Genomic DNA, 27,326 nt, shown 5'->3' on the forward strand with positions numbered 1-27,326 from the left:
AAAATAATCTATTTTAAAAGAGGGAAAAAAATGATTTAGTTCATTTCTATTTTTTTAATCCCTGAAAAAGGAAGAGAACAGTGGAGACAGAAACGGGAAAGTGAAGAAGAGCCTCTGGATGGGAAAGATTATTGGAAATTCTATGCAGAGAATGAACAAATGAGAACGAACAAAAAGGAAAATGATACTGACAATAAGAAACTGGCAGGCAAGCAGAAAACTAGGGAAAATCAAGCATCGACAATTTAAATTCTACACAATTCAACAGGACGACATGAAGCTATTTTGGTAAAAGAATACAAGCCATATTCTGAAATACTGATAAGGAGATAACCAGGATATCAAAATTTGTCAGCATGGAGGGCAGCTTGGAACGCTCAAGCTGCTAGCCGAGAATGTAAGGAAGAACTAAAAAAGGTTATAAAATCCTAAAGAGTAGTGAGTCTTTTGCCTAACTTGTGACAGAAAAAGAGACCTTTAGGCTGACGATTGTCACATGGAGGCTTAGCAGTGAATTAAAAGAGGTGCTTTGATCTTTCTAATTGATGTAATGCAGAAAAACTGACAGTGGCAGAAGAGAAAACGCAGGCCATTCTGTTATTACATTTGTATTTTATTGTTCCATTGAACAATTAAATTAACCTCAGATACGACCCAAACATAACCCTTGTGCAACAGTGGGCTATGTTCAAACGTGTTAGGGAGGGGGAAAAAAACCCCATGTTTTTCAAGTTTAAGAGAATCATTTCACTGCAAACACCATGTCAGATGAATGAATTAGCCAACTAAGTATCCTGGCTGTAACAGAACTCTCTCTTTTAGAAAGTTTTCAAATCAAATTCACCACTAAGACCATAAAACAGAACACAACATACATCTCACTTTAATAGTCACAAGATTAGCTCACACTATTATTGGGTTGTCGGAAAAGTCATGCATTTTTGCAACGAAAAACATAGAAAAAATACATCATGACTTTTCCGACAATCCAATGTTAAAATGAGTTGAAAACAGCATAAGTTATTTTTTTTTCTTTTCCAGGAGCATTAGGCTATCTGTGACTCTGGGGCTTAGGGTAGGGTTTTGTTTTGTTTTTCCTTTTGGAGTTTGCTAAAACAGAAAAAAACTTCTTACAGAAAGCTTAGAATACCAAACAATTCTCAAATGTTTCTGCCTTTTTTTTTTTAACGGACTCCTAAACAGCTGTAACAAGATGATAAGAGGTTTTTTTCAGGTTTGTATACATGCTCCTTGGAGAAAAGCTGTGATGAGATTAACATGGGCTAATCAAAGCATCAAAAACTTGGCAGCTTCTAGTGTAAGTCTGGCATACCCTTACCCTGGGATATAGGACACAGGCTTCCCAGGTTTCTAATCTAGGAACTGAACACACACACTTGCCTCTCCATGTTTCCCAGTGGCTTATCTTTGTTGCAATAGCTTTTGATGGGGGCCCAGTTCTCTTCCTCATGTAATCATTTCACAGGACAATTGTTTTTTCCAAGCTATTACATTTTGTGAAGTAAAGAGTACGCGACCATCAAATGAATGAACAATTTTCATAATTACTGCTGCAAACTTGTCAGAACATTTTTCTTAGAAGCCATGCATTTTGAGTACTGGTATTAAGGGAAGTATTAAGTATACTAATTATGGGGTTTAATATGATGGCAGAACCAAGTTGAAGTTCACATGACTATGTTAAACAGAAAGTTGTATTCTAAAGCTCAGCTGTCTTCCCCTGTAGTTTAATGATGATTGATAACTGTAAGGGTATCTATCCACCAACTGACAGACCTTAAATGGTGTCTCTAATCAGGGAATATCCAATTCTAGAAACACTGTACTATTATGTCCTGTCTTTGGCCTTTTCATCCATACTCACAGCTTTAACAACATCTAGAATATGATGAGTCACAAATATTTAATTTCTAGCTCTGATTTTTCCCTCAACTTCAGACTCATATTGCTAACTGTCCTGGACACCACTATTTAGATATCTCACAAGTACCTCAAACCCTATTTGTTTAATCTTAATTTGTTAACTCCCTTTTCCTCCTTCCCTTATAATTATCGCAGTGGTAAAATCCAGTCGCTTTTGAAATCCTTCTTTTCTATTCTCATTCCCTAAATCAAATTTAATACCAAGTTGTGTTGATCAGCCACTTAAGCTTTGTTCAAATTTGTCTCTTCCCTTCCAGCCCTAGGGCCAGTGGTTTAGCTTGAGGCCCTTCCTACAGCATTTTATGAATGCTGGATGAACAAGAGTCTAGGGGTTGACGTGCGATGGTGATACCAAGTTCTCTTCTTATTTCTGTTAGCGTTTTACATCGACAGGAGCCCTATGTATTGCCTCCTTTCACTCTCACAACTCCTTCAGACAGATATAAAAAGTGCCATTAGCCCTGTTTTACCAATAAAGGAGCTAAGGGTCTGATGAGATGTTAAATGCAACTGCCACCCAGTAAGGGGTTGTGAAAGATCATCCTAACTCTGACCTCAGCGTTCTTTCTACTACTGGGCAGGTTTGCACTGTTACAAGGTAATACGTTCCCTCTCTGTGCCATGGTTCAGAGAGAAGTTTACCAAGATTTGGTGGTCAGGATATTGAGAGACATCAAATGGAACATTGGACTGGGTGACTTTTAGTAAGGCTCCTTTCAATTTTGAAACTCGGCCATGGGTATGACTGTAAAATAGATAAAGCTGGTCTCCAGGATCTCTCTCTGGTGTTCCCCTTTTCTCCCTCGGACACTGTGCTTCAGTGAAGCATTCTAGCCCTTGACTTACCACTGAATTTCGTAAGCTTGATCTGCCATTCCAAAGGCGGCACCAAGCCTGCAAGGCTTTATCTAACTCTTCTGATAGCTTCAGAAATCATTTTGTTTTACCTGTGAAGTGTTCTTGCCAAACAAGCTAAAATTGAATCAAATTAAATCTCCAAAGCCAACTTTCTATTTACAGGAACTATGGAGGAGACAGGAAAAAGTTAACTGACACTAGAAAGAAACAAACAGATAAATCCAGAACGTGGGATATTCTACAGGACCACTGACTTGGCTTCTACAAGTTACTGATGGGGGGGAAAAAAAGAAAGGAAGGAAGAAAGGGAGGGAGGGAGGGAAAGAAGTCTGGTTTAGAATTAGAGATTTAGAACAACTATATGTTATATAAAGACTTTGTATCCTAATTTATACAGATCAACTTAAAAAAAAGGCATTTTTCAGACAATTAAGATAGTCCACCAACTGATAATTGTGATACCAAAGAATTACTGTTAATTGTGTTGAATGTACCAATAGCATTAATGTTACACAATAAGATGTCCAAAAATTTTAGATGCAGGGCCGGCCGAGTGGTGCGATGGTTACGAACTGGCTTGGGATGCCAGAGGGCCCTGGTTCGGATCCCACATATGAGGGCCAGTGACACTGCCCTCTACAGCTAAGATGCTGAACAACAGCTCAACCTGGAGCTGGGCTGCTGTGAGTCCTAGTGGACGGCGTAGGCTGCAGCCCCCGTGGCAGTGGGTTGCCATGGGCTACCGTGTGTAGCCAGCAGCCAGCGTGAGCGGCCAGCAGCCGCAGTGAGCGGCCATCCAGAAGCCGGCGACCGATATGCCTTGCCCGGGAAGAGTGCAATGATGGTGCCAACTTGGGACAGTGAAGCAACGTCCTCCACAACTAGACTGAAGAACAAAATGACAGCAACTTGTCTGTTCCCCTTCCCCCAATTCCCCAGCATGTTCCCATCCCCCCAATTCCCCCCCAAAAAAAATCTTTAAAAAAAAATGTTAGATGCATTCTAAAATATGTAGCAATAAAATGACATTGTCTTGGGTTTTAAAAAAAATGTTACTTCAAAGGGAAAAATGGAGTAAATGTGGCAAATCCTGATAATTAGTGAATCTGAGTGTTGGGTATGTGGAGGTTCCTTACAGTAGTTTCTTTACTTTGGGATACATCTGAACATTTTCAGAATAAAAAAAAAAAAGTTTTCTGAATCCTTTCTTCCAAGAGCCCCGTTCTACCAAAGAAGTAATTAGACTTACTAAGTTTTAACTGATAATGTTTGCTAAGGCATGATAACATTTTACCCTCTCTTATACAGTTTATTTGAAAGATTCTGATTTCTAGAAGATTGGCACAGAATGGTGGCCCTAGTTGGGATTTCTGGCAACACAATACATGAGTGACATACTTGAGTCTTGGTTTTTAGCACTACCAGTTCTTGCCATCATTACCTCTACCTTTACCAAGAAAACCCATAAGCTATTTTTAGTTACTGGCTCTTGGTTAGATGTGCTGATGACTCAAGCTGACTCGGTACATGGCAATGCTAACCAAGCTTGGGCTTGCCTGCAACTTGCGGAGCTGCAGAGGTCCTAAGAAGCAGCAAAGCTAGAGCTAGCATGCAGAGAAAGGCTACACAGCACATCTCTTTGATAACAGATCCATCTTCAACATGTACCTGGCCAGATCACACATCTATCTACACTGGCACGACATGTTCCTTGGTGGAGAAATTTCCCAGTGCACAAAGACTTTTTAAAGGAGTTGAACATCCAAAACAGTCAGCCTACTATTAAGAGCATATTTCTTAACAAGCCAGCCTTCCAGCAAGTCTATAGCATTGGGTTCTCAGTGATAACAAGGCATTTCCTATGACCCAGGAGCTGCAGGCAAGTGCTTGAGAGATTTAATGGAGGAGAAAGAAGATGTGAGGCTGGCTTCTTTGGAAGGGCAGAAAAAAGAGCAAGATGGAAGGTGCAGAGAGACAGGACCGCTGATATAGATGGTGGAACATTGGGAACATTCCTTACTGATGGCGGCTTCTCCAGAGTTAAGGAATAGTCTGTAGCAAAAATGGGAAGAGTGAAGTAAGAAACTAGCTACCTCCCTGCACACGTACATAAGTCAAGGAAGAAAGGGGGACCACAGTGAGTAAAAAACGTAAAGAAATCCAAAATGTCAAATGATAAAGACATCACTTTAAAAATCCTAAGTCAATTTTTCAGCTCTCTTCCAAGGAAGGTTCTAACGGAGAGAATCTCTCTTCTGGGAGGAACAAAAGTACGATGAAATTGGAAGGATATGGGGTGTTTCACCAGCACAAGAGCAGTGCAAAGAAATGACTGCAAACACATTGTAGTATTTTCCCCCAACTGAATCAAGGAAACTTGACTCTTCTACTTCTTATTATATTAAAGAGCTTTAATGGAGGTAAATATTTTTAAAACTAAATCTTCAGCAAATTATTTCATAAATTTCCAATGATGTCCTTAGTTGAAATTATTCCAAGGTAACAGTAGAGTCAATAAGAGAGATGTGAAGTTTATTTTAAAGAAAGGCTTTTATGTTACTAGAGAAGATCGATAAAAACAGCAAAATGTCGCTCTGGAGAACAGCGCTATTGTTTGGGTGGGTGGACAATGCAAGGAGACAGGAACACTGTCCCTTGTGCTACTGTTACAGATTATCATGGTAGGGATTAATAGAAAGAAGGAAAACAATACCATTCGAAACCGAACTTTCCATTAAGAGAGTGAAAAGCCATATAAAAGCTTTTGGATCTGTGTCAAGGGGAGTGAATGATATTTTAAAAGTCTGGCAGGAAACCAAAGGGCTACACCCACAAGGCTTAACTGCTTCCAGCACACACTAACTAGACCGCATATTTCCCAGCTGGGAAACACTGGCAGGGTTTGGAAATTCTGAGGAGGGTGGGGCGACCTAGCCATATTGCATTGTAACATTCCCAGATGAGGGGTGGAGGGACTTCATTACATTCTAAAGGAATGTTCACCTTTGGCCTCAGTCAAAGGACTCCTGTGCTAGATGAGAAACAAGCAAAAAGGCAATGACAGTGAGGAATGGTTTACCTTCGGAGAGCAGTTGAAATGCATACCAGGTACTGGGAGTGTAGTTACATACATTGTAATACATCGATACAGGTACAGCGTGCCAACTATGCAGAAAAATCTTCTGCTAATAATAGACCTAGAAAAAGGGAAAAACAGGGCAGACACTCAGTCATGGAATTCTGCAGGTTCATTTACTTCAAGTTTTCAATGACCCAATAAAACAAACAAACCCAAAAAACTGCTTGAGAGCTTAAAATCAGAATAACTACAGCTAACAGCAGATTAAAGTAAGAATTTTGAGAATGATGTAGTGGGCTTTAAAAAAAATAGCTTTAAAAAATTATATATATATATATATATATATATATACATACACATACATACATACACACACACACTGGCCAAAAGGGTTTAAAATACTGTATGTTGCTATTCATCAGGCTTCGTGAGGTCTTAAGCCTGAGTTGACGTTCAACTGATATACAAGTGGGGCACAGTCTGATTGGTCAGAGCCCACTCAATACCTCTGGTTAAATATTTCGTGTCTTTTCTGTCATAAAAGGGAAGATGTTTAGAAAGTTAGAATGACATTAGAACGAGAATTCAAATTTTTCTGACACTTCATGAGTCAACAACATTACACGATTTTACTTGTACATCCCAGAAACTTGATTCTCTTAGGCGATCTCTGAGGAAGCATGATGCTAAGAAAAGAGCCTGTTTGAATGACAGCCTCCAACCCCCTTCCCCCTCTCTGCTTACTGACTGTGTGGCCTTAGTCACTATGGACACTATGGCCACCTCCGTGTCTCAGTTTCCTAATATGAAACCAGGTAGAATAACATTAGAAATAATGTATGAAAAATCCCTGCCGTATGCACACAATGGTAGCCATCAAATGTATAGTTTATATGGTGGATAACAAAATACACAAGAATTAGAAATCTTTTCAAATTGATGAGTGATTCTAATGAAATTATTTGATATATACATGAGAACATGTATATTGGGTTTGATAACGTCTCCTAATAACGAATTCCACACAGGTTTGATTTAATTAGATTAAGTTATACAAATTGAAGCCTATGCTTGGACAGTAACATTTCTTCCTTCTCTACCTCTATCCTGCTCTACCCACCAACAGGCTGGGTCTCGTCTTTCTCAATTTGGGGAGTTCACAAACTTTTCCTTGGCCTGGGGCACCTTGAGTTAAATGACAAAAAATAACAATAATAATAATAATTAGAAACAATGGACAGTCTTTCCTCTGAGAACACGGAATATGTGATCACTCTATAATCGTAGAGTGTAGCTCTACTTTTAAGCAGGGTAGATATTCCTACTGAAGTGTGGTAACTGAAAGAGAAGTGGTATCATTTGTATCTTTTGTTTTAATTAGAGAAACAAAGTAATGTCAATTGTGTGATTAAAAATTTATTTTAAAAATAACCCATGCAACTATATTAGCATTTCACACATAACTGCATGGTTCATGGAAGTTAAGTTACTTAGGTTGTATGGGTGGAGTCTGGGTGTTTTAGCTCCTTACCCAGATTTCAGAAACCGAGCCAGAGTTGCTTGTCATAGAGGCCGTCATATTTTCTCTTAGTAAAGCACTGAATGCCACCTCCAAGGATGAGAACTTATTCAGCATAAGCTGTCTTGTAAAGGTATGTGCCTCTAATTTCAAGTATGACGAATGCAATATAAAGAGGGACAATCCTAGAGAATAATACTAGCCCATAAATGTCTTAACAAGAATACTTGAAATACAAAAGTGAATTTTATATTGTAAGATGTAATGGTCATCTTTCATCAAAAGAAAATGCCCTCTCTAGCCACTATGCTCAAACAAATAGAAATTCCCTGCAACTTCACTTGAATGATACAAGAACCATCGAAGAAACTTGCTAAATCTAGATGTATTCATCCCTATGGAGAAAGAAAATGACTGCCATTACTCAATTTTGGTTAAGAATACTACCTTAAAAACACTTTGCCCGGAGGGAGGGGGGTTGTCATTCTGAGGGGTAAAAAGTATTAACTATTGAAAAAAACCACTTTGCCTGATTGTCTCATGGTACACAAAAGATACATACACACATGCCAATAATCTTTCCATATCTCAAATTTGAGTCGCATATGAGTAGGTGTAAAAGGATTTCACAAGTATCTGAGAATGAGGTATGTGAAAAAAATGATAAAGGATGAGAACAGACTTAATCTTTTCACAAAAATATTTTTAAAATAACAAACATTGAAGGTTCAGTCATATTTACTATTTGAAGTGGAAAAGTCAAAAGACTTTACCCATGTGAATTCGTCAGTGTTAACGAGGTGATAAGTTGGAAGGCTGTTTATGAGCATCTTCTGATCTTTGGCATTTACTTAATCTTTTTGAAATCAAACTTAGAATATCTTCAATGTACAATGTTAAACAAGGATCTCCTACTGTAAATTTTAAAAGGCAGGATATAAAAGTGTCTCAAAGAACTGTATGCAATGAAGATATTTATGTCCTTAAAGAATTTCACGCATTAGAATTCTTAAAGGTTTAAAAGTTCAAAGTGTGTTTAAAAAAAAAAGATGTAAAGTGGTTAAAAATGTAACAACGCCACACAAAAAAAGTCATAGAAAAAATGTGAATGAGATATTACTGGAAATTAAACGAATGCCAAGAACAAAATGCAGGCTACAATTCCCCAAAGCACAATGGCGTTCTTCTCATGTTCGCATGGGATACGTGTCTCCTTCCATGTTAGCACGAAGCCTGTTGCTACCTATCAGCTCATGCTTTGCGATGACTATCACCTCACAGATGCTTGTATTTGGTCCTGGTTACATAGTCTTCTCCCAAGTATTTGAGTAATAGGTTTGTTACTACCTTTTCTGAGAGAAAAGAAAAACATACTTGTTGAATTTGATTAAAAGGAAATATAAATCAAAGTGTTAATGTTTGATAAATAATTATTATTGCTAGAATAGCATGTCATGTCCAGTACAGGTGACTGTATGTATTTTTATGTATTATATATCTTATATTTTTATTTTTCAAATATCCCTATTTGAAAAAGAAAAAGTACTCAAAACCTGATGAAATACTATCAAAATCAGATTTAAAAATAGTAGCACTACAGTGTTTTTGGCATTTGCTACACTGGTCTAAAATTCTAAAGAAAAAAAATGGTGAAAGAAATGAACATACTGGGAAGTAATATTAAAATCCTGGAAAGGCCTTTTGTTACCTCTTTTAACTAATCCACAGCCAGAACATATATGTAATTCTCAGTGCTCAGACTGGTCTGCAAGCTCTTTGTGGAAGCTACTGGCTTTTAGAAGTAAACAGGCCCTGATACATAGAAGTGGAACTAAGCAACAATTCCAAACTAAGAGACAGTAAACAAGTGGGAGAGTTCACCTAACTGTACCACAGAATCCGGGAGGCCCACATCCCTGGTGCAGTCACCGAGGCTGGTGCACGATTCAGGTCTCTGATTAGCAACTCCAGTCTGTGTAACATGACCAAGGTGTCCCTGAGCTTATCTTTATATAGTTGCTAGCTCTACCTTTAACAAAGGCCTGTTTGGTGACCTGTAACATCTCAATTAATTTCCTTAGAAATTAGCTTCCTTGGGGCGGCCGGGTGGCTCAGTTGGTTACAGCATGTGCTCTGAACAACAAGGTTGCCGGTTTGATTCCCACATGGGCCCGTGAGCTGCGCCCTCTGCAACTAGATTGAAGACAACAACTTGAGCTGAGCTTCCGCTGAGCTGCCGATGGGCAGTTGGATCTCCCAGTTGGCTAGAGCGCGTGCACTTAACAACAAGGTTGTGGGTTCGATTCTCACATGGGATGGTGGGCTATGCCCCCCGCAACTAGAGTGAAAATGATGACTGGACTTGGAGCTGAGCTGCACCCTCCACAACTAGATTGAAACAACTACTTGACTTGGAGCTGAAGGTTCCTGGGAAAACACACTGTTCCCCAATAAAATTTATTAAAAAAAAAAAAAATTTTTTTTTTTAAGAAATTAGCTCCCTCACCAGCAAAAGGAGGAAAAGAATATCTCTTTCTTATGATTCAGAGAAATGCTATGAAGGTATTTCCCCAAGGTGTTATTAAGAGTAACTATAGTTTTGCCAAATTTCTCCTATTGGCCAAGCTCTATGCCATGTAATTCTTAAAACAACCTGCAATGCATGGCTATGATTCCTACTTCACAGATGGGAACACTGTGGTTCAGAGAGTTTAGAACTGAAATATAAATATATTACACCACGCAAAAAATTCAGGAAATTGCTTCAAATTGTGTAAGACATCCCAGTTTTATTTTGAGACTACACTGCTGTGTAACTATAGATAAGCCAGCAATCTCTCACATTTATTTTGCATTTCAAAATCTATAACTCAGATTTTTCACGAAATCAGTATTTTGTCATATTTCATATTATCCCAGAACTCTATAAAATAAGCATTCCGATAATAATTTAAACTATATTTTATCATATTACTGAAAAGATCCTTCCACACACCCGACACTAACTAAATGCAGCCTTTTTCGTTCTTGTCTGCACTCTGTGCCAGTTAGACTTGCTCACCACCCACACTCCCCAGGCTTAATCGGTCATTCTGAGGTGTCACTCACTTCTCAGCATTTTATCTTGCCTGGACTTCCAGTGACCTTCCACCTGTTGTCCCTGATTCCACTGATGCCTCCCTAAAAGTCACTCCACATAGAGCAGCCAGAATCATCTTTTCTTAAAGAGTTAAACAGAGTATGTCCTTTAAAACTTGCCAATGGTTGCCAAATGTGTCTTGAGTAGAATCCAAATCCTTCACCAAGGTCACAAGGCCCTTAAAGGCCTCCTCTCTCCAACCTCAGCTCCTGCTGTCCTCACTGTTGTCTAGAATCCAGCTTCAGTCCTCTGGGAACACCCCATGCAAAGTCCCTGCTGCCTCAAGTAGGACCTTTGAGCCAGCCATTCCCTCTGCCTGGACGCCTAGAACACACCTGTCATTCGGGTCTCTGAGAGACCACCTACTCTAAAGAAGCTCCCTGGGTGCTCGCTATCTCATCCTTCTGTTTTCGCTTCTCTATAGCCACTTCCCCCATCCCACATTCTGTGGACTGCCAACTCCCAAGAGTTCCTAACATCTGTTTTCCTCCCTTTAATTCCTTGCTACTAGCCCTTGGATTCCCTGGGTTGTGCCAACGGCTCACCACAGCCTACTGGCTCCCCTTTACATGACCCCAAGCTACCTTACCTGTCTTCTCTGCGGATGTTAACCCCACTGCCCTGGACAAAAGTTCTAGTTCCCTAAAACCCAAGTTTCTTGCCTTTGCCAGCAAATCTCTTTCCCTGGCCTCTCCCATAATCCCATCTCCTACAAAATCCTATCCATCCACATCAGCATGGAGTCTTCCAGATGTCCCTAACTGGACAGAGCCACTTCTACCTCTGCATCACTTCACAACTTTGTTTCTACTTTAGGGTATTTTTAATAGTAACATTAGCGTCACCATTACCAAGAGGGTCTCATCCCTTCCATTAGAGGCAGCTCTTAAGCAAAGTTGTCTTAGTCATCTTTCAGTCCCTGTGAGGTTATGATGGTGCCTGTCATACAGTTCTGTGCTGCAGAGCTTCACTTCTTACTCCCTCTGATAGTCTTTACCTGCTTCTTTCCGGAAACATTTGCCCTTTAAACTTTTCCATATATCTGCCAGAAGTACCCTACCGTGATGCTCACCTATCCTTCACTCTGCATCCTTTGTGCACTTACATTTTAATTGACGACACTTGCTAAGATTGCTGGATTCATCCAACTAGGACTGTGCACCCCTGGAGATGGGGGACTGTGGTCTCTCCCTTCCCTCCACGTCTCCTCATTCCCTGTACGTGCTTCCTACCCATCACAGGAGCCTCAGCCCCTCCAGATGGCAGTCATGAAAACGCAGGCTTCATTCAGTACTTCGGGAAAGAAAATTCCAAGGAAAAGTTTGTAAAACAAATGAAAGGGAAAGAATAACTGCTGTAGAACAAATAGAGAAGTAAAACTATATGCTCTCTTAGGAGACCTATAACTCATTTAGTATTTCCTGCGTACTCACACAGGGTGGATGACACACTGTGAATCAGGACCATGAGACATACCCATGCACCCAGCCTAAAAATGTGTCTGTATAGGCACAGTGTCTTTTTGCCTTTTTAAAATCTCAATTCAAAGAAATTTTACATCTTTGGTGTTAATTATTTTAACCACATTCCTGTTTAGCATCTATTATATCATTTTACAGAAGAAAAAATTAAGATGTGAAGAGTTTAAGTACTAGCAGGGGACCAGAGAATCAGTCAATGAAAGCGCCCCACAAAACCCAGGTCTCTAGACTTTCAATTAACTGCTCTTTTCACTAGTGAAACTGTCAAGTTTAGAAAAGGCAGTGGCTTAGGTTTGTTTTCCCCCAAGCCCCATGAAAAAGATCTGAAATGCACTGCAAAAGTTGATTAAGTTTAGGAAATGATCCTGGTTTAGAGAATTTGCAAAGAATAGATCACACTATAAAATTGTCTCCGCTCAACTTACCTTTTAAAAAAATATTATTTTCTGGGTTAAATATACTGCATTTTGCCATGTATGATGTGTACTTTTTTGCCCAAATTTGTGAAGGAAAAATAAGGATGTGCATTATACAGGTGCAGTACTAATTCTGCATCTATATAAATGTTTTTTATTCTTTTATCTATGCTCAGGAGTTAAAAGTGTAACTCTAGAAATCAATAATGTTATCTGTATGTAAAATAATGCCCTGGAATACGATAATCGGTTCTGTTGAACTTAATGAAGAACTTGCAAAGATGAAGAGTTCCTGGCCTTCTATGATGTGTAAATATTGTTAATTTGTTACCGGTAAGCAAAATTTCTTATACCTTGTATATATTCTTGTGTTTTGTAATTATTTGTTACATAAAATTTCTTGTACCATAGTATGTTAAAAAAATTAATGCTAAAATTTCTTTATAATACAAAAAACAAGTACCTAAATGTAAACAAATAAAAATTTGAATTAAAAAATTAAAACGAAAGATTTTTTCCCTGAAAGTAAAACATAAGTGCACATTATATATGACAACGCATTATACATGGCAAAGTACGGTAGATTGTAATGTAAGGTAAAGAAAAAATGTTACTCTATAAGATGTGCAAGACGACATCAATCTGATCTACTGGAGACAATGATGTAGAATTAAAATCAAGTATCATCCACAAATTGCTACATACAATGTACAAAACAAAAGGAGTTATGTTTCTTGGTATTTTAGGTGATTAACAAAAATAATCTATGTACATATGAATGTATATACATATATGGGGGTGCCCAAAAAATGTATACACATGACGTGTATTCATCTTTTGTTATTGGTATACATTGAGTATTACAATTTCAATGCAGTTTTTTCCTTTCTTAAAATGTGTATACATTTTTGGGTGCCCTCTGTATATACACACATGTGTGTATAAATGTATGTATGTATATAAGTATGCACATATATAAAATGCAAATATGTACATTTTTACCCAGATCTTTCCTCATTCCTTCCCTTCATCAAAACTAGTCACCTTGAGTCACACTCTTAGGGGCTTGTTCAGTCACAGCTGGTGGAACTGAACAATTCATTTTTGTTCTTGGGCTAACAGATTACCCTGAAAAGTAACACACTCTCATTTTTAACAGGAGGTGTCTAGAAACATTATAAGCATATACATCACCAGCAGTGGCTAACATTTATTGAACTCTAGGCACAGTAACTAGCACAGAGCAACACTCCATAAATGTTAACTGCTGCTATTTTTATTTATTCACGTAATAAAAAATGTTCCAGGCATTATTCTGGGCATTAGGAATACAGCAATGAACAGAACGGACAAAAGCCTTCCTTGTGCTGCTTACAGTCCAGTGGGGGATGCAGACAACAAACGAGATAAATAAGAAAATAGAGAGCATGTTAGATAAGTGATAAAGAATAAAATTAATTGAGAGTGTCATTGGGGGAAGAGAGGTTACAATTTGGGGCTAAGTTGGTCAGACAAAGTGTCCCTGTGTATGAGAGGGTTGACCAGAAGGACACCTATGGGAGAAGATTCCAAACTAGAGACTAGTGTGTGTGGATCTGCTGACCAAAGGGGCCAGGGAGTGGAGTGCATGAGGACATGAGATCTGGCAGGAAAGAGTGTGGAGTCTGACGGCACCTCCTTGGTCAGCAGGAGGCCTCTGGCCTGAAAGCTATAGGAGGTGGGAGACGAGTAACATATACTAGCTTACTCTTACTCTGACATACTGTCTGCCAAGCTGACAAGTGACTCAAGGGAAGTAAGAACAGAAACACAGAGACCAGCGGAGGGCTCTCTCAACAACCCAGGTAAGAGATGATGGTGGTTAGACCTAGGGCAGCAAAGAGGTGGTGAGGTGTGGGGATTAACAACAGACCAGATGTGGGGTGGAGGAAAAAACAAAAACCAAACCAAGAGATCTGGCCTGAGAGCCAGAGAAAGACAGAGATGCCGTTTACTAAGATGGGGAAGGGAGGGGGGCGGTCTGGGAACCAGGGGGATGCCAAGGACTCAGTCAAGTGCTCTGTACATATTATCTCACTCAATCCACACAACAGTGCTGAGACAGACACTATTTCCCACTTTGTAGGTTAGGAAACAATGCTACTACAGAAGCGAAGTAACTTGACCAAATTCATTCCGTTAGCAGGTGGCTGTAGGGAAAGAATGACCTTAAACTAGTCAAGTTCACAGTATAACTGAATGCTTAACTGCCACAGTCACCATACTGACAGGCTGGTGACTTCTAAATCAGATCACAAATAATTAGACAGGTGGTTGGTTGTTTAAGAGAAGAGGGAAGGAGATAATCCCTGGGAATGTTGCAAAATATAACGCAAATATGAGACCATTTAACAATACACACATATATATTATGAATAAATGAGCACCAAAAAAAAAAAAAAGGATATGAATCCAAATATTACCATTATCATTTACCTCTGGCAACATGATAAGTAATAATTTTCTTTTAACGTTTGTCTTCTTTTTGTTTACCTTTGTCTTCTAATCAGCCTACAAACAAGATGCTATTACTTAGTTTTCTTTAGTGTTATAAATAAAAATTAACTCATGAAAACTAATTTATTGCATCTATGTATTGTTTTTCTCTCTTCCCCTTATAATATTTATGGTAACTTAAAAGCCAGATTGTTGGGGTTACTGAATTTAGGGAGCTCTAGAGGATGAACTTAGTTTCCCTTGAATTCCTAAGGCTAGGCTAGTATTTAGGTCTTGAAACCTAAACTGGTAAAAATTAGAAAAAGTGAAAGCAGATAAGATCACCAATTAGCTAATGCCAGAATGAGAAGTGGATACAGCTTGGGGCCGAATGTGTCCCCTATCCTCTAGGTGACCATTGTTCCCTACTTGGAACAGTGCCCCTGGTAAAAGGAAGCAAAGCAGAGGCAGGCAAAAGCCTTGGAGGTCACACAGTATGGGAACTGGACAGGCAAGGTCCCCAGGGAAGGAAAGAAAACAGGATCTCAACCCAGGCTCTACAGCTCAGATGGACACTGGGTCAGAATTACTGGCAGAGGAGAAAACTTGCTAGAAACAGAGAGGGAAAGATTGAGGTTGGGCACTGCTGGTCAACGGTCTTCAGGGGAAAATCGTGACCGAAGTTGGTGGCGAAGGGGATTTCCCAGGCTGGTCATGAGGAGGTCCCACGACACACATAGGGTGATAGGACAGCAGTCAGTTGGAACAGCTAAGTACATTTTCTATCAACTACGATGGAACAGCAAGACATGACAGCTCTCCGAGGTGGCAGGTCCCTTCTGGAGCAAGTGCACGTGTGTTCCAGGTGGTATACGACACATGAACCTTATTATCAAAAGCTGAACTGACCCGATTTATTCTATTTGTCCTATGCACATAGAATCTATACCACTATACCTACTAAGAAAATGTATTTCCAAAGGGCAGGTGTCTGCTCTACCATCACCTAGACTGAATTTATACTGACCAGCCTTCAATCCTCAAAATATACCATGTGGGACCTTGGGCAAGTCAATGGCTTCTCTGAGTCTTAGTTACCTGCACTGAGACAGAATAACACTACTTATTTTGAAGAGCAATTGGATCAAATGATACAATGCATATAAAAAAAATTCTTGTTACTCAAATATTAGCTGGCTTGGAATCTGCCACTTGAATAGGATGATAATGATTTTTGACAACATGGATGAAAGGAAACAGAATAAAACAGACTTTGAATAAGCACATAACAGATGCGGGTACAAGCAGAGGAAGAAGAAAACAGGGGAAGAGGTGCTCCCTGAGCGCTCATCTTGCTTTATTGCTGGAGAGGAGTGTGGCAGCTTATCAGCCAATTAAATAATGGGACAGATACCCCCAAAAGCTTCAAGAACATGAGGGAATTTTTGTCCTCATGAGTTTTATACTTGCATTGAGTTTGGACGACACACACCTTTAAAAACTGGGATGTTACAATGAGAACGAATTCCTCAGAAGATTATCTCTGTGCAGCTTTGTTTTGCATGGCTCCATCTTCAGCATGCAGTCTTCAATAATTCTTGATAAGTAACTCAATGCAAAGGTGCCCTGAGGTTCCATTAGAGACCAGCCTGTGGTCCAAGGCATAAGTTCAATTGATAAGAAAATGAAACGGCCTTAAGAAAAGGCTCTTGTGGAACTTGGAAAACAAATTCCATTGAGCAGGAACCTGGAGGGACCTGCTTCCTATCAAATGCTTTATACCAAGAACTGTTAAGAACTTCAGTTAATCACAACCATCAAAGACTTAAAAACAGTTGAAGAAATGTTGACAATAACTGTGGTTATAAACTACCTTGGAGGTTAGAAGAGGAAAAAGATAAGTACTTTGATTCAATCAACTTAATGTGAAAAGAAACAATGATGGAATTACAATGGGGTAAAATGAAAGATAAATGTTAGTGGACAGTCTAGTTTGTTGAATGAAACAAACCCAAAATAATCAAATTAGCATCTGAGAGCAGCAGTTGCCCATCAGCACAAAATTCTGTCCTTGGAAATTAGATTGCATTCATAAAAGAGAGCTAAGTGGTGTAGATAAACTTTCTTATGTTGGCAGACACCCACCTCTCAGATAAGGCCCCCAAAGCCAGAGCATTTATCAAAGGTTAAAACACAAAATAAACCTTTTCCCAAGTGGTCCTTGAATATAAGATACATACTGCTGCCAAACATCTAAAAATCCACCCCAGTACTCCCAAGAGTGTGGTCCCAGAAAAGCCACACTGGAAAATTGTATCTATTCCTTCCTGTGGGACAAACAAAGCCCCTAGAAACAGTTCTGAATACAGATGTGACAGCGGGTCTAAGCAGGATCTGCCAACACCCTTCCTTCTCCAGTTCCTTCCCTTTTGGCATGGGATCAATTTTCAAAGTACCTACTCAGGGTGACAGTTCCACTGGTCAACCTATAACTCTACACAACTGTTCACACCAGAACATTCTACCCCTTGTCCCAAATGCCTCGACCGCTATGGTCTTTCAACTCCACCCCACAGCCTAAATATCCAATGGCTCCTTTTCTTTTTTTCTGCAAATCTTTTCACCACCAACAGACCAATACATCCTTCATCATTAATTCATCCTTACACAATACACCCCCTCAAATGACTTCTACCGATTCTTTAGGCAAATGTCTGATCCAAAAGAAGCTATGGTAGAAAACACATAAAAATATATGCATAGCCTGACTTTACTGAAATAAAATATATTCAAGCAAAGTTGTGCGAGTTCCCAAATTACTGAATTCTAACTCCCCATTAAATTCCATATAAAATTCAGGGATTCACAGAGGCCTACAAACACTGTAGATACTACAACAGAAGGCAGCACTGTGACTATAAAAGATAATCAGCTCTAAATGTAATAGGAACCATGACGAATGTTAGCTGAGTCTAAGTCGCAATCATTTCCCAACTGGACTCGGGCAATGGCGTCCCAGCCAGTCCCTCACCTGCACGCTTGCTTCCCTACACTCTGTATTGCAGCCAGAATGAGCCTTTTAAAATATATGTCTGTCCATATTATTCTCCTCTAATGACTCGGAACAAAATACAAACTATTTAGCCATAGCTGACAATGCCCTGATCCACCATCCATGCCTTGCTGACTTCCTGTGTCACCACTTTCCCCCCAACTCCCTTTGCCAAATGGGCCTCTAGCTGTTCTCAGGTAAGCCTCAGGGACTCTGCAATTGCTCTATTTCCTGTCTGGACTGCTCTGGACCCAAATACCTGCATGGTACTCACCCTCATTTGATTCAGGTGTCTGCTCAATCGCACCTCATTGAGGCCTCTTCCAATCATCTTCTCTAAAATACCGGCCCCTCCCCACTCTCCCCAACGCTTTCTCACCCTTTATATGCCTTATTTTTTCTTTATTTCCCTTGTCAGTACTTGGTCTTATATCTTCATTTGTGTTCTGCCAGCTTTAGCCTAGCCAGAATATAAGCTCCCTGAGTAGTACATCAGGGACCTCTGCTCACTGCAGCACCCCCAGGGTCTACAACAGCGCCCAGCACATAGAAGGTTGCTCAGTAAATACACATGGAACGAATGAATACATTTCCAGTGAGCACTTTCTCTGTGTCAGACTCTGTCTAGGGCAGTGGATATAAAGATGAATGATGAATAGGATGCAGTTTTTTCCCTTGAGGAACTTAAAATATTGCAGTGATGGAGAGCTACAGAAGGCCAAGAACAGGATATAATAGGAGCTTCAAGTGCTCAAAGGAAACTGTGGACTGGAGTCGCTGGAGAAGAGGTAGGACAGATCAAGGCCAGATAATGAAAAACCCTGGTCTTCTTCATGCTAAGGAGTTGGGTCTCCAGGATAAGGAGTTTTAGCACCCACTACGCATCACTAAGTAGGAACAAAAAGAGGTAATGAATCTGAAATTGGAATGGACAGAACTTAGCATTTGTATAAAAGAGCTGAGAAGTCCTAGGTTTCTAGGAAATGCCATTGCTCACCTGGGAGGAAGAAGCTGAAAGAAAAAGATGGTAAATCTAGTTTTAGATAAGTGGAGTTTGAGGTACTACGATCGCCATGCGAAGTCACAGTGACTTCTCCGGTGGCGAGAAGCCCCTGGACTCGGAAGTTCTACGGTCCTGCTCCCTGGGTCTTCTTCTTTGCCAGGTGTTTACAATGTCCTTCTAGAGCTGAGCCACGCGTACCACACAGAGGTGCCATGTGTTAGCCGTGATTTAGCCATGCATGAAAAGTCCTTACCAGTTCTGTAAGTTTGACATATTCTTTACCATGCTTTCTTAAAACAAGGGATACTTGTTTTGCAGTGAAGTCTGACACAAATGCAGAGATTTCCCCGGAATTTTTCCTAGTCAGTGGCTTGAAAGTCCAATTCTAAACGGGGAGACAACATCATTTACAATTTTAAAAATCAAGACGTTCTCAAGGACAGGCATTATTGTTGCTTTCCACTTTGCAATGTCATGGAAATCCTATGTGGATATATGTGTATATAAACATATATACATGAAGACATGAGGGGGAGATGTGAAGAATGAAAGGAGGCAAAAACAAACAAAAAAAAATTAAGTACCGAAACCAAAACTCATGTGTAACAGTAAAGGTCAATTGCATACAACCTGAGGATAGACCCAAATGTCACAATGTCGCAAATTCAGCATCAAGGTTTCCTAGCCCCTCAAACATCTAGCTGAAGGGTTTGCTGTTGGGGGATGTTGCCCAAATCCCAGTGACCTCGTTTCTCAAAAAGTCATCCTGTACAGTTTCAGCCTCTGATTCTTCTCTAAAGAGTAGAAGATACAGAAGCAAAAACGAATAGGCTGGTTTTGTTAAGGGCTCCAAGACTCTTCAAATCAAAGCAAAATTCCCCGCTGGGATTACGGGCCGATCAGGCCGAGTCTGAGGAGTTGGGCACAATGCGCTCCTGAGTGGTAAGCCTCCTGGCGGAGGCTGGGGGAAAAGGGTCAAGACGCAGAAGAGTCATCACAAAAGAGGGTGAGGTAAACTCTCTGTTAAACAGAATATTCCAGAACCAGAAAGATCCATTTCCCCACCATGCTGGATCAATAGCAGTGCTATACTGCAACAGGCAAATAACTAGAAACAAGGGGTCTCTGACACGAAAGAACACTTCAGTCTGCTTTCTGAGAGCCGGTTCATCAACTCCCCTGCCTGGAGTGTCGCTCTGCATCTTTCTTCCTACCCCTTACATGTCTGGTGAGCTGTATGCACTGAAAAGAGGTCTCAATGAGGGAGATGGAAAACCAGGACATGGCCCAGTAGGACAGGAGTGGGGATGCTTAGAAGTACCGTGACAACAGGCGCTTCCACTCCCCACGTTCCTAGCCTGCCAACATGGAAACCAGACAGAGGACTTTACGTAATCCTTAGTTAGTTGTATTCTGGATTTAAAAAAAAACAAAAACAAAAACAAAACAAAACAAAAAATGCTCTGCAGCTAATAATATTCAGACAATTGACCCACTCGATCATGTTAGAATCAAATAAAACATAGTTTTAGAGAACAGAAATCACCTAGACTGAGAGGCCCTTTTTTTTTATTCTGTGAGAAAAAACAGGCTTCTGAGATTTAGAGATTTACCCACACCATCCAACATGTTAGGGCACGGCTGGGGCTGGCTGCCTGCATCCCAGCACTGGGTTAATTTTGTCCAAGACACAAATCAATTGATTTATTGCTAACTAATAATTTAAATATACAAGTGACTACAGTATTGGCAAGAGTACCAGTAAAATACACAATTAGAATGCTTAAAGAGAAAAAAATATGAGAAAAAGTTCCTGCTGAGAGAAATGTAAACAGTGATGTATTTCAAAGAAATTAACCCTATGGTTAGGACACTTCCTTTATTCCTATAACAAGGATAAAATTATTCAAAAGCCACAGTTTTGTGAAATATTTGGACTCCTGCATGGTATGACTTACTCAAAATTATATTCTGGGTCAGTAAATTATTTGCTCGCATGTAAAATTTCTATGAAAAAACAGAAAACAAACTCTCATAAACACCACAACAAACATCAGGAAAAACACAGGAAACATAATTTAGTTGACCTTGACTTTTTAAAGAAAAAAATACTGGCATTTTTTTTCTAATGTGTTTTGAAGAAAAGTTTAGAAATCAAACATTTAAAAGTCAGAGCAGAAGCTGAAGTATGGCAGCCAAAAGAACTTAATAAATTCAGGAGCATCTATCTCATATTTCCAAAGCTTATTCCTACCTATTTAGCCTATTAAAACTAAAAGAAACAAAAAAAGTTCTTCTACCAAATCAAATGCAGCCCAGATCATCATTTCTATTTCAAATTTAGCTTAAACTCTAGGATTGCCAAACCAGTCCCAAAATAAACACTGGCCACTTAAACAACTTCCTTTGCAGAAGTTATAGTTCTTTTCCTGACAGTCAGGAACTGCTTTTATTTCCATTTGCAGATATGTAATTTATAAGGTGAAAAACACAGTCCACATGAACATACCAGGAAAATACTCATCATTTCATTCAGATCATGTTCAGCAAAAACTGTCTGCATTTTGTTTTCCAGGTTTAAGATGATTTCCTTAACATTCAACCATACAATGGGTCATGAAACACAGTCCACGACAGAGAAACTCGGTTCCTTAAGAAACCAGTTTTCAACTCCTATGCATGGAAGCCATAAGGATGTTCTGTTAATCGTAAAACCAGACACCAGTGACGAGGGAAATGCAGGTGTTTAGTTTGTTACAGACAACTCAAGCAAACAGCTTGCCTGAGGGGACCTGTGTTGAGTTTAGTGCTAGGGACAGGAAAGCCACTTTAGATCTACCTGAAACTAAAAGACGGTGCCTATTTGAAATCCAGAGAAACTTGAATGGAATCGCCATATACTGCTTTAGCGCCACATGCTCCTCGAGGTGGAAAGCCACGCAGGTTCATCTGTAGTCCACCTTCCTAAACAAAGTCATTCCCTGAGGGCATCATTTCCCCAAAGCCCAAGCCACTCTGGAATCGCTGTTCTGAATTCTATGTGTGAAACCTCTTTAAGCACATGTTACTGAGGTTCCAGACGCCTGCCTCTGTGTGGAAGTGGGAAAAGCTATACAGCCATTCATGGCGCTTAGGCCGACTGTCAACAATTTATTTCATGAGATAACAATACCAAGATTGGATAGTTTATCTATGGTTCAATAGCTTGCACTCTTGGGAGGTGTCTGTGGGTTTTCTTTCCTGTGATGTAAAAACAGAAGAACAGTATCTCGAACAATTCTATTCACCATTCAGTACAAACCTTGTACAAAGCAGGCAATAAACATGCCATTTTTTAAAAACTGCTAGAGCTTTAGTTGAGTATGTGACTTCCTTCAGAAAGGGGCGGGAGATAACATGCTTTGTCTCCACCACTTGATACATTTCATGTCTAAATAATGAGTGTTAGGCTTCTGCAGTGCAAGCCCCTCAATCACTGAATCTGAGAGTTTCTGCTTTACTTACTTGTATTTTAAGAGCAGCCACTGAATTAACCAGAGTCCTACAAGGATCATGCCGTTAATTTCACAAATAGAAAAGGCCCACTGCACCCGGTTAAAATGGTCAAAAAACGTGTCCGGGAGTGGAGGCTGCACCTCCTTAGGAGGTACTCGTTCATGGACGACCGAGATCATCACTGTAGTGAGGACAAAACAGGAAAGTGCATAAAGAAAGGCCAGAAATGTTTTGCCCCACTCCATGGGGTACTGGGAGCGCTCCGGTTCTGGCATGGGGATCTTTATCATCTCCTTCCTATACCCATTTGGCATCCCATTGGGTTTGACCTTGATGCTGAAACTGCCGTCCAGGGTGGTGACGTCTGTGCCAATGCTGAGGTGCCCGTTGGCGTGGCCGTTCTTGTGTGCTTCCATGTGGTGCTCCATTTTCAGGGTCTCTATCATGTCCAAGAGACGCTGCCCGTTGTCGGAGGAGACTCGGCACAAGGGGGGTTTTGTGAAATCCTCTTGGGTTAGGTTGATCAAGTCCTGGCCTGTGAAATGTTCCAGAGGCTCACAGTATTCTGGCATGGCATTCTCCAGCAGCCAGTCTGCCACCTTGCTGGGTGACCAATAAACCACTTCCTTCATTGTACTGGCAGACGACAGGCGGTCCTCAGCTTGCGCTCGGCAGGTCAGCAGTCCCCGTTCCGACAGGGCAGGATGCCAGCCCTCCGCAGCACATTCATGCCGTCAGGCCTCATGACAGAGACTGGGTGGCAAGGCGGTCGGGGCAGCTTTTAAACACCTCATGTAGCTGTCCTGGCTCCTGAGGACCTGAGCATCTATTCACCTCATTTTTGAACAAGATTCTTCCTTCTGTGGAGGCAAGAGAAAAAAGTCAGGATATTGAGACTTCCAAAACAATCCCCCAAATGCAAAATCTTAACATTAATAAGGAAGACGGAAAACCAGTTATGGATAAGCCCATAGTTTTCAAACATGTATTATTAGTTTAAGGGACCACTGATTCACTGGTTAGTCTTCTCTGAAAGGGCTTTAAATGGACCTGAGAATAGACAGAGTCAAAGGGGAAATGTTTTCCAGCCTCCCCAGTGGTGTATTTTCTAAGAAATATTTCAGAGGTGCTTTGGACACTGCTTGGTACGGATCAATGATTCTCTGTGCACTTACATGCTTCCTGAGACCATGTGAAAGAATATGGCCAGTCTGCTTAACCTCCTATTCTATCTGGAGAAGAAATGTTTTAAAAATGTACATAACACACAGCAACTTAATAGATATCTTAGAAATGTTGAGCTTCAGGGTCATCTGGTCCAACAATTTTCTATTCTTTCACCAAAAAAATCAATGAATCCCTTTTTCCAAATGTGCCTGGACCCCAAATCTATGAAAGAGTAATAAATGCAACTGCTTCCATAGAAACACAGGTAGAGCAAAGGGCCAGGGTCCTCCCTGCTATGCTGGCCTTTCTACTCCCAGCCCCGAGGGCATTTTGTGGAATCCCACGGTTTAAAAGTTAATGATGTGACCCAACTCCCTCATTTATAAACGAGGAAACTAAATTCTAGAAAGGTCAAAGAACTCACCCAGGTCAAGTGGCAGCTTGCGTCTAAGAGCTTTAAAAGTAGTTTCTGAGTCCTGGTTCAGTGTATTATTCATTAAAATACTCAACCAGGTATGTGGTAATAACCAGTGCTCCTCTGTCGTGCTACAGTGTTCAGCATCCATGTCTCTCACATTCCCAGGGCTCAATGTGCTCAACCATTACCAGAGTGTGCTTTGCTCAATATGTCAGGAAATGTCTCTTACATCTAGCTACATGAAGATGGTTTAATGGAAAATAAACCTAATGAAAATGTCACTGCTATTGAAAACTGCTTTAAAACAATTTGGGTGGTCGAGGAGAACAAGGCGGGCATTCTCCAGAAATATGAAACCAAACCAAAGTGAAGCTCTGACCACTTCAAAACCACTGGAGAGGGACTGTAATTGTCACTAGTACTACCCAGAGTGACAAGAAGACACATATGCCAAATGGGAGTCCTGACAGTAGGTCCTGTGGCAAAGGGGATCTCCTGGCATCAAACTCCAGACCTCTCCCCATACACTCCTCAGCAGAATCAGGCTAACAGCCGAGGGAACCCTCCATATCTTGAAGTGGCTACCAGAGCTCTAAAGAAAAATTCTCGGTGGAGTGTTCAGGCCCAAGGAAATGAACATGGGCTTTTCATGTAGGTTCTTCATTGTTCCCTTTCTTCGATGCAGGAAGTCTGCCAGGACGGGAAACCCCCTCAGAACCACAAAGACCAGACCCTAGCCAAGGTGTTATTTCACTTCTCTGTGGTGGGGGAACAGTCAAATAATCTCCTCTTAAGTGATCATTTTAAAAATAGAAAAAAATCAAATGGTTGGAGACAATACAGGCCAACACACACACACACACACAAACACACACACACACACGCACACGCACACGCGCGCGCACACGCACACGCACAGTGGCACTGTAAGCCTCCACCCAAATGAAGGAACACTAATCTTGCATCAGCCAGAGGGACTCTTAAGAGACAGCCAGAGAAGTAAATGGCTTCCACTAGAAACTAGGACAACAAAACTGTTCACTCCTTAAGAATCCATGTGCTTCCCCCCATCTTGAATTCTCCACTTAACTCCTCTTCAACAAATCTAGGCTCCTCCCTTAGCCTTTAAGGTCCTTCTCTGCAAAGCCTCTCCTGACCACTCTACTTTACAATCCTTTTCCCCTGATTTCCTGCATCACTAATATCTGTGACGCAGAATGCAATTTAATTACACGTCATTTACGCATGACGTGGTAGAAAAAGCACAGATCGTGTGAGTCAGGGAGCCTGCAGCTGCGACCCAACTTAGGTAGTTCCCTTCTGGACAAGGTCCTTTAACTTCTCCAAGCCTCAGTTTCCTTCAGAAAATAGGATGAACAACTATCTTAACTGTCTTCATAGGGGCTGCTACTGCTGTGACAATCCAATCATGTAAAAGGGATAAAATATATTAATTATTCCAAGAAATATGTCTTGCTCTTTTTGTAATGTTCTGCCTTCTTTCTAACACCCAACTGGGCCCGTAGTCACATGTCAAATATTTACTGATTGCTGTCACTTCCAAATGGTGTTTTTAAAAGCCCAATTATTCCAATACACGTTGAGTAAAAACAACCTTCCAAATTTCATGAGAAAACGACCCTTTATTTTTCAAGCAAGCTTTGAAGCTCGAAAATAAAGTCATACATGCTATTTTCCCGCAGCTGATGCTGTAAAGTTACAAATGAAGGGAAGCTCATTTTTATGCAAGTAAATTGTTAGACAGCTACTTAGTACTTCAAAGGCCCCTGCTAAAAGGTGAGGACTTAGCCCAGCTGTAGAAGGAGAGGGGAGACCCACCCCCCCATTACCCCCACCNCACACACACACACACACACACACACACACACACACACTCAATTCAGAATATACTATGGCGTTTCTGAAAAGGTAAATGCAAAGTGTTTTCACATCTACACCCAGAACACTGTACGTTAAACTGGGCTCTGAAAACAGCTACCACCACCACCATCATGCAGGAAAGCCATGCTGAATCCACTATTGGGAGAATGCTAAGAAATAATGCATAGCTCAAATCATTAGATGTATTTCTCAGAACTGGAAGAAGTAATAGAAGAGTAACAACTGTTCATAAACACTTTATAATAAAACAGCACAGAATGTGAGAGATGGAAGAGTTGTTGGAACTCTTGTTCATCTGTAATTTTTAGATATAAGTAAACTAAAGTCCAGTGAGATTGTGGTTTGTCTAAAATCTTAGACATAGCAAAGAGTTGGTCCTGGGGCTAGTTGTAAGGGCTCTCCCGTTGTAAATATCCAACGGTCTCACAGATTTGAGCACATATAAAAGATGGTCTAAAAAGGTCTTTTTAAAAATGATGGAGTCCTATAGAATAAAGGACAGGAACAACATATTCACTATAGATTCTAAAATCAGCATGGTTTTCTATCGGGCTTCAACTAAATGAAAAATAAATCTGCTAAATATGATTTGGCTCCAATTCTTAAAATAGATAATTTAGCCTTTAATATTATAAACACTATCAGATATTATGCCATGACACACTATAAACTATTTATAGTTGAATTATCAAAGCCAGATCGCTAACAACAGAAAAATTAGTTAAAGCAATTATCCCGGCAATGAAAAAAAAAAACGTTAACCAAGCAAAATCACTAAATAAATCTTTTCTGAATATTTGTTTATACTTAAATAAGAATCTATTATATTATCTTGTTATCTGGCATTGTCTAGAGATAAGATGTTGTGTAAGCAAAAAGTTACCATATAAATACACACTGAACACCAATTTTCAAATAGAATACCATGAAATGCACAGTACAACTATCCATGGAGTAATTGCTCAGAAAATCTGAGTTCTACTGCTTGCTGTGTCATTAACTTGTACTCTAACCCCAGTGCCTCAGTTTCCTATAATGAATAATTTATTCCATCCACTCCTTCCATTAGTTAAGGGAATTTACATGGACCTAACGATGCTTTGGAAAACATAAAGCACCACGTAAAATGGAAGAAATTATACTGAATATAAGTTATTCTTCTTTGAAGACTCATTGGACATGAATCTTTGAAGATTCATAAAATTAAGAACTGAATTTTTCTTAATTTTTTAAGGCACGATGGACCCAAGACTGAACAAGCATAGCTGGCATGTCAGTGAAGAAACCACAGGGAAAATTCCAGATGTTGCTAAATGATGATAATGGCAAATGAAAGAAGGAAGCAGTGTGTGCACGAGTGGTTTTATAAGCATACAGC

General features: G+C 40.2%; 1 protein-coding gene across 10 annotated transcripts in view; it reads right to left on the reverse strand.

Moving 5' to 3' along the window:
* SGMS1 (sphingomyelin synthase 1) overlaps positions 1 to 27,326 on the reverse strand; it is a 268,383-nt gene that overhangs the window by 16,448 nt on the left and 224,609 nt on the right. For all 10 annotated transcript variants that reach the window (XM_019651508.1, XM_019651503.1, XM_019651502.1 and 7 more), the window contains 2 exons: positions 22,471 to 23,321; positions 5,882 to 5,999 (listed from right to left, as the gene is read on the reverse strand). In XM_019651508.1, coding sequence (XP_019507053.1) covers positions 5,882 to 5,999; positions 22,471 to 23,093 — 741 coding nt within the window. In that variant the 5' untranslated portion in view covers positions 23,094 to 23,321. The remainder of the gene's footprint in view (positions 1 to 5,881; positions 6,000 to 22,470; positions 23,322 to 27,326) is intronic.

This window comes from Hipposideros armiger, unplaced genomic scaffold (assembly GCF_001890085.2).
Source record: "Hipposideros armiger isolate ML-2016 unplaced genomic scaffold, ASM189008v1 scaffold_161, whole genome shotgun sequence".
NCBI classification, from domain to species: domain Eukaryota; kingdom Metazoa; phylum Chordata; class Mammalia; order Chiroptera; family Hipposideridae; genus Hipposideros; species Hipposideros armiger.